Here is a 6778-nt window from a genome sequence, read left to right as displayed (position 1 = left end):
TTTTACAGCTCAATATGGAAAATCCTTTATCTACATCCAACAGGAGGGCACAGGGAAAAACGCAGGCGTGTCCAACTGTACAGTGTCGGGTTCTGGTTGCGATGCAGCAGCGCAGACAGCTCCCCGTCTGCACACTCCTCTTCTTCCGGAGTCGCCCCATTCCAGTTCAGGGAGGTGGGAGGACCTCCGCTCAGAGGTAAAGGCTCTTCTCAAATCCGCAGTCCTGCGCCATCCCGATCCGTCACTGCTCCGGGAGCTGGATTCCCAGCCTGCGCAGCGAGCCGAGGAAGAACCGGGGCAGGGGGCAGGAGAGGCTGACCCCCGGGGCGCCGGGCAGGACGAGCCCGCGGGCGTGCAGGTGGATTGGGAGGTGTCGGGCCTTGCTCTGCTCCAGGCCCAGCCGCTGCAGGACCTTCTCCGGCAGCTTCTGAGGGAGAGAACGGGAGAACACAAGACCCGTCACAAACCGCCTAGCCAGTCCGCCTGGGAATCAGCAGTAATTCATAGATCCCAAGATCCCATCCAGCTGTGTCCTGAGAGAAGCCAGGGTTTCAACTGGACTGAGCAGCTTGTTCCCTACTCCCACCACCCTCTTTGCAAGGACGTCCTTGGTTTGCACTTCCCTGTAGTTTAAAGGGACTTCTCAAAAAGCTGGAAAGTTGCTTCATAAAATACAGTTTATCATCATCCTCCTCCTCCTCCTCCTCCTAACAATGTTATGCGTCATCTTTGTGCAGGTCATTCTGAGTCAGTACATAAAGTGTGCCAGGCAGTTCAGCTGCTCAGCTCATCACGTCAAGAGGGACTAGCGACTTTGGAGAGCAATCATCACTTCATGCAGCTGTGCAGCACACATGGGACACACACGTGTCCACCTGAACACGTTCTCCTGGACATTCTCCTTTATTTGGTTCCAGCACCTTGAATTAGGTGCCTCTTTTAAAATGACATCTTTAAGAGAAGCTGAGGAAACGCCAAACAAACACCCATGGGCTTGTACTGATTTAACACTTACAGCCAGGGGAACCACATCAGCAGGACACACATGTCGAACCCCAGAGCCTGGTGGTTAATCTCTATGCAGGGATCTTTTAAACGTGTGAGACAGGTGCGGCACAATCCAGCGCCAGTCCACAGCCAGTGCTCAGAACAGCCCCAGCGGGGGGAGGGGCAGGAGGGGAGTTCTGCAGGTGTCCACGTGGGACGTCAAGCTCAACTGCATCACGGTCCAGGGAGGCGTTCCTCTCCTGACCATGAGTGAAGACACGAGAGAGCGAGGACTGACAGCTTTGACGACGGGCAATTCCCTACATCTCAGAAATGGCTTTGATTAGCCAGCTAGGTAGGAAAAGGTGGCAAACTAATACTCCTGTCAGAAGAGGAAGGGAGCTATCCCCGATCATTCACACATGTTCTTAATTACAACGATGACATTTAGGGGGTTGTAGTATCTGACATGAGGACACCTCTTAGGGGTTTTAACCCCTGATTTTTGCTTGATGCTGGACGGGATTCACTGCCTCACCTGCGGCGCCAGTTTACTCCAGTTGGCATATTTGTGGTCTCCCAGGATCTGGCATCCCAGCCCATAGGCCATGTGCACACGGATTTGGTGCTTCACCCCTGGCAGGCAAGGGACAGGTTTCAGTAGACGTTAAGCAAGGAGATTGCTTAAAAATGTAGAATTTTGAGGTTTTATACTTTAGAAAATTACTTCTCTCTCATTCCCTACTTCAAAGAGTATGGAGGGTGGCTCTTCAGGCTCAAGACCCTATTTGGCACTGTCCCCTCCTCTACTCACTTATGATTGCCTACAGACCTTAGTCCTCACTCATCTGCTCCTCTCCTCACCTGTGATTGGCTACAGACCCTAGTCCTCACACGACCTGCTCCCGTCCTCACCTGTGATTGGCTACAGATCCTAGCCCACACACCACCACCTCCTCTCCTCATCTGTGATTGGCTACAGACCCTAGTCCACACACCACCACCTCCTCTCCTCACCTGTGATTGGCTACAGACCCTAGTCCACACACCACCTGCTCCTGTCCTCACCTGTGATTGGCTACAGACCCTAGTCCACACACCACCTGCTTCTGTCCTCACCTGTGATTGGCTACAGACCCTAGTCCTCAGACCACCTGCTCCTGTCCCCACCTGTGATTGGCTGAAGCTCAACTAAGCTGCAGCCCCCAGCGCTGTCTAGCACACGGTATTGGGTCACAGCACTGTGAGCCTCCCGGTTGGCTCGAACCCGGGACACCTTCTGGCCTTCCTCCGAAATCCTGTACAAGGGGCTCAAAGACATCTAAAAAGACACAGGGAGAACAGAGAAGACTGAGGAGAAACCTTTTAAATGAGGCAATTAAATCTTGAGTGGCTAAACCAGTAAAGGCCTAAAGTCAGAGCACAGGCTGAGCACTACTGTCCTCAGACCACTGGTCTCAGTCTGTCCCAAGTCACTAACTAACTGGAACCTGCATTCCTGAACAGCTGGTGGAGCTCTAGCAGGGTCTGGAGGGATGGAAGTCGTCCAGGGTTTCCCCAGCCTGTGGCACACCAGCACTTACAGGGCTGGAAGAGAAAGCTGCAGGAGGCTTCTGACTGATGGCTGCACTGCTGATGGTGCCATGGGACTTGCAGACTTTTGACTGTATTTATAAAAACTATATTGTGCTGAGTTATTCAGCAATTCAGGTTCAAGTTCATTTGTCATTATACTTATACACAAGTATATGTTATAACGAAATGCTATTTAGCTAGCTCTCAGATGGTAAATAGTACAAAAAACAACAATACAATTGTGTAAGAAAAAGACGGAGACAACAGGCAATGTGCAAAACAGCAACAGTTGTGCAAAATCATACGTCAACAGAATGAAATAAAGGAAACAAAATTATGGGGAGTGAACGTCTTGACGTGAGGTAGATGTAGATTTCAACGTGCGTTTCAGTTTTGATAAAGAGAGAAGGCACTGTGAGGGTTCAGACTGTAGGTCTGAGAGGATAAGTCTGGAGAGGCTGGGAGTTTAATAGTGCGGGGGTAAAAACGGTCTCTGAGTCTGGTAGTCCAGCCCTGAAAGCTCCGGTGCCGTTTTCCAGATGATAGAGGGTCAAACAGTCTAGCTGAGGTGCGTGCTCAAAAAGCTGAGAACTTTCCTGTCATAAATGTCAAGGATGGATGGGAGAGCAACCCCATTGATGGACTGGGCAGTTTTCACCACCCGCTGTAGGGCTTTGTCAGCAATACTGCAGTTGCCATACCACACTGTGACGCAACCTGTCAGTGTGCTTTCTGTAGTGCATCTGTAAAAGTTAGTGAGAATCTCACTCTTCTTCAACTTTCTTGGGAAGTACAGGCGCTGTTGCGCTTTCTTAATCAGACAAGTGGAGTTGAGAGACCATGTGAGGTCCTTGGTGACATGAACCCCAAGGAATTTGAAGTTACTGACCCTTTCCACTTCAGTCCCGTTGATGTGGATAGGGGCATGACCGTTTTGCAGTTTTCTGACATCAATGATCAGATCCTTGGTTTTGCCGACGTTGAGGGGAAAGGTTGTTGTCATCACACCATGTTGTAAGGAGGTTGACTCCAATTATGGCTCCCTTGACTTATGCTTTGTCATGGAGGTGACATGACTGACCTTGTAGTGTGGCTGAGGCCCAGCGACTTCTTTCTCAATGATGGGGATGTCGATCACACCCTCCGAGGGTACTGGAACCCCAACACTCAGCACCCTGGAATCACACAACAGCCACTGGGATCAGCCTTGATCAGGACCACGTATACAACATGTCACAGTCCTCGGTGACCCTTGACCCCTCCCGTTTGTCACGGCGCCTTGGTGACCCTTGACCTGAACACAGGACAGCTTCACTTACCAGTACTTCTTCTCCACCTGGTGGGTTTTGAAGAGCTGGTGAATATGGTCGGCCGCCTCCTCGCTCTTGCCCAGCAGCATCACCCCGGTTGTGTCCTTGTCTAAACGGTGGCACAGATGCAGAGGTCCTGCCTTCATGCCACCAATCATCTTGGCGAGGACGGGCAGCACGTCTGCGATGCTGTTTTTCACTCCTGGTCCACCTGGGGGTGCATTAATCACATTGTAAGCAGCAAGAACCCCCTCCCACTCGCCAACTACTGGCCAACCTGGAGCTCCACGCACCCATCCACTGGCCAACCTGGAGCTCCACGCACCCACCCTCTCGCCAACCTGGAGCTGCAGCTACCACCCACCCACCCACCCGCTCGCTCGCTCAACTGCATCAGTCATCTGCGAGAAGCAATCATACACTTCCCCCAAGCAACCTGTGCTCCTTGTACAGTTCCCCGGTCCCAGGAGTGTCCCGAGCTGGGGCGCAGGAGAAAGACGCACCATGCACTGGGACCCCGTAGGGCTTGTTGATGGCGACCAGCTGCTCGTTCGCCAACAGCATGCCCCTCTTCAGATCCTTGGCCAGCACGTTGGGATGGACCCTCTGGAGCTGCTGGCTGAACTGGTGGAGCTCTCGGACTCGCCGCAGAACCGGAGACGAGGGTCCCTGCGCAGAGTAGGACACACACACACACACACACATACCATGAAGCCCTTCTGCAGAGGAAGACAGTGCTACACTGACAACAGCAGCACTGCTGTTAAATCCCATCAGCCCCGATCTGGAAAGGCTTTGAAACAACTCCACCTGTGTGTCTCTTTCTGTCTCTCCTCAAGTGTTTCAATCAGACTCAGTTTTCTAACCGCTTCATCCAATTCAGAATCACAAGGCAGGGTACACCCAGCCCAGAACCAGGGCACCAGCAATTCAAATTGGGCTCCCAGATCCACAAATCAAAAGGAAGGAACTGGGTGTCTTTAGTCTGGAAAAGATATTAAGGGGGGAACTGATTTCAATGTTCAACAATCTTCAAAGTTATTGTCAAGGATACAGACAGGAGGCCTTGAGTGGTACCGACAGCTGTGGAGATGGCTGGAACAAACTGACTTACCAGGTGATTAAAATTAGGACGCTGGGGCCCTTTGAGAAACTGTGGGATTATATCATAGGATGAACGACTGAGCTCCAACGAATCAAAATGTCAGTTTTTGAGTTTGATCAGTTCATCGCCTTCTTTATTGCATTGAAAACTGGCTTCGGGGATAACAACAAGCACCGCGACCCCGCAGCGCGACTGTAGCCGCCTTAAGGATTTAAATCAGGTGAAGACAGCAGGCCGGTAAAGGTTTTACCGCCCTCTAGTGGCTCCCTGAGCTGAACACCCTCCCTGGCTGTCACTGCTCTGAAGCAGGACAGGTTTCACCCTCTGTACGACAGTGTTGTCCCGACTGTAATGGCAGCTTCTCTCCGTCAGCGAGAAGACCGAGAGAAAACTGAAACAGAGTCAGATGTCAGCTTGCAAAACTGATGTGCCGATGCTCAATTACATTTTACTTTTAGTCACGACAGAAAAGACCAGCAGTCTACAGGTATATTAGAAGCAATGCTTAAATTTTGTATCGTGATCTTACGAAGAATCCTTAATATCCATTTGCGAGACGATCTTAAGAAAAACCACTTGAGGATTTAACATTGCCATCGGAGGCTGAGGCGTACCATAGCTGCGAACACACAGTGCTCGTATCTCAGTGTGATAAATCCCTGCGCTCTTTCACAGTCCCCCCGACCCCAGTCCTTCGGTTCAGATGGAAAACCCAGTCCCGGTGGAAGTAACTCTGCAGGAGCGGTTACTGACGCCAGTAAAGTGAGCGGATACGGTATACCGCGACTTGATTCACTGAGGCGTTCGCTAAATTAACCATTATAAAGAAAGGGCCAGCGCCTTTGAGCTTTATATCCATACCTCGGTTTTCGTTTCCCTTGGCTGTTTCTTTTCTTGGCGAATTTTCTCGGCCAGGTCGCTGGCTTTCAGCTTCGGGGAATCCGTGTTTTCCCTCCCGACGACGGTCTTCAGTCCCCTTTTCTGCCCGGTCGCAGCGCTGTGTGGCCGGAGAGTCCGGGCGACCACAGCCGCTAGGACACAAATTGACCGGGCTTCCCCTAAATTCGCGCACATGACTCCATGTCGCCCTATCAGGCGGTCAAGACAGCGAGCTACATACATTCTGGGTAGATTGTGAGTTGACAAACTTGTAAAAGCCCCGGACTTAGAAAAACCATACATTCCACGCTCGTCTGCTCATGGGCGCCGTCATTTTCCTAACCTTTCACCTCTACAACCATTGGCCAGCCATTTGAATCAACTTTATTACTCATGGAACACACGAGGGCTATTTTAAAGAAGGAGGATTACTTTATTGAAGGTTTTCTCAAAATAGTCGAATTGAATTAACTCGACAACTGACTTCAGAATTACTCCAGTTCCACGAAAGTACGCTCTGGTTACGCGTATCCGGTTAAAGCGATTCAGGCTTTGAAAATCCGACCAGCTGCGCGTTCATGCCGCTCTCCACTAGGCAGGAGGGTCGAGCACCGATTCCTTCACCCGCACCAGCAAAACCCCGGCGAAAGTACGCGCAACTTAATCCAGTGAATATGAATTACAGCCCTTTATGGGAAAACTATGAGGATAAAGTATTTTTATAAATTTATTTTAAAAATAAAGATCGGTTGTACTAGCGAGGCGCCATTACAAGACAGATAAGACGCTTGGCAGATACATTGACCTATAAATTGAAATGTGGAAGTTAATTATGAAATCCAATAAAATAGCTCAAGATATAACACAACAATAAAAACTTCTCGAGCACGCATGAATTGGTATTACCCATTTGATAACACAG

The 6778-nt window shown here is 50.4% G+C and overlaps 1 protein-coding gene across 1 annotated transcript; it reads right to left on the bottom strand.

Moving 5' to 3' along the window:
* rpusd4 (RNA pseudouridine synthase D4) lies at positions 1-6380 on the bottom strand. The gene is made up of 7 exons (XM_069188100.1): positions 5839-6380; positions 4376-4541; positions 3882-4083; positions 3644-3737; positions 2158-2308; positions 1526-1623; positions 1-427 (listed from the first exon to the last, which is right to left on the bottom strand). Exons 1-7 carry the CDS (start codon positions 6157-6159, stop codon positions 242-244), a joined length of 1218 nt encoding a protein of 405 aa, XP_069044201.1. The 5' UTR covers positions 6160-6380; the 3' UTR covers positions 1-241.
* Between the last annotated feature and the right edge of the window lie 398 nt (positions 6381-6778).

Source organism: Lepisosteus oculatus, chromosome 4 (assembly GCF_040954835.1).
Source record: "Lepisosteus oculatus isolate fLepOcu1 chromosome 4, fLepOcu1.hap2, whole genome shotgun sequence".
NCBI lineage: Eukaryota > Metazoa > Chordata > Actinopteri > Semionotiformes > Lepisosteidae > Lepisosteus > Lepisosteus oculatus.
Note: the sequence above shows the minus strand (reverse complement) of the source record. Positions and strands in the feature narration are given on the sequence as shown.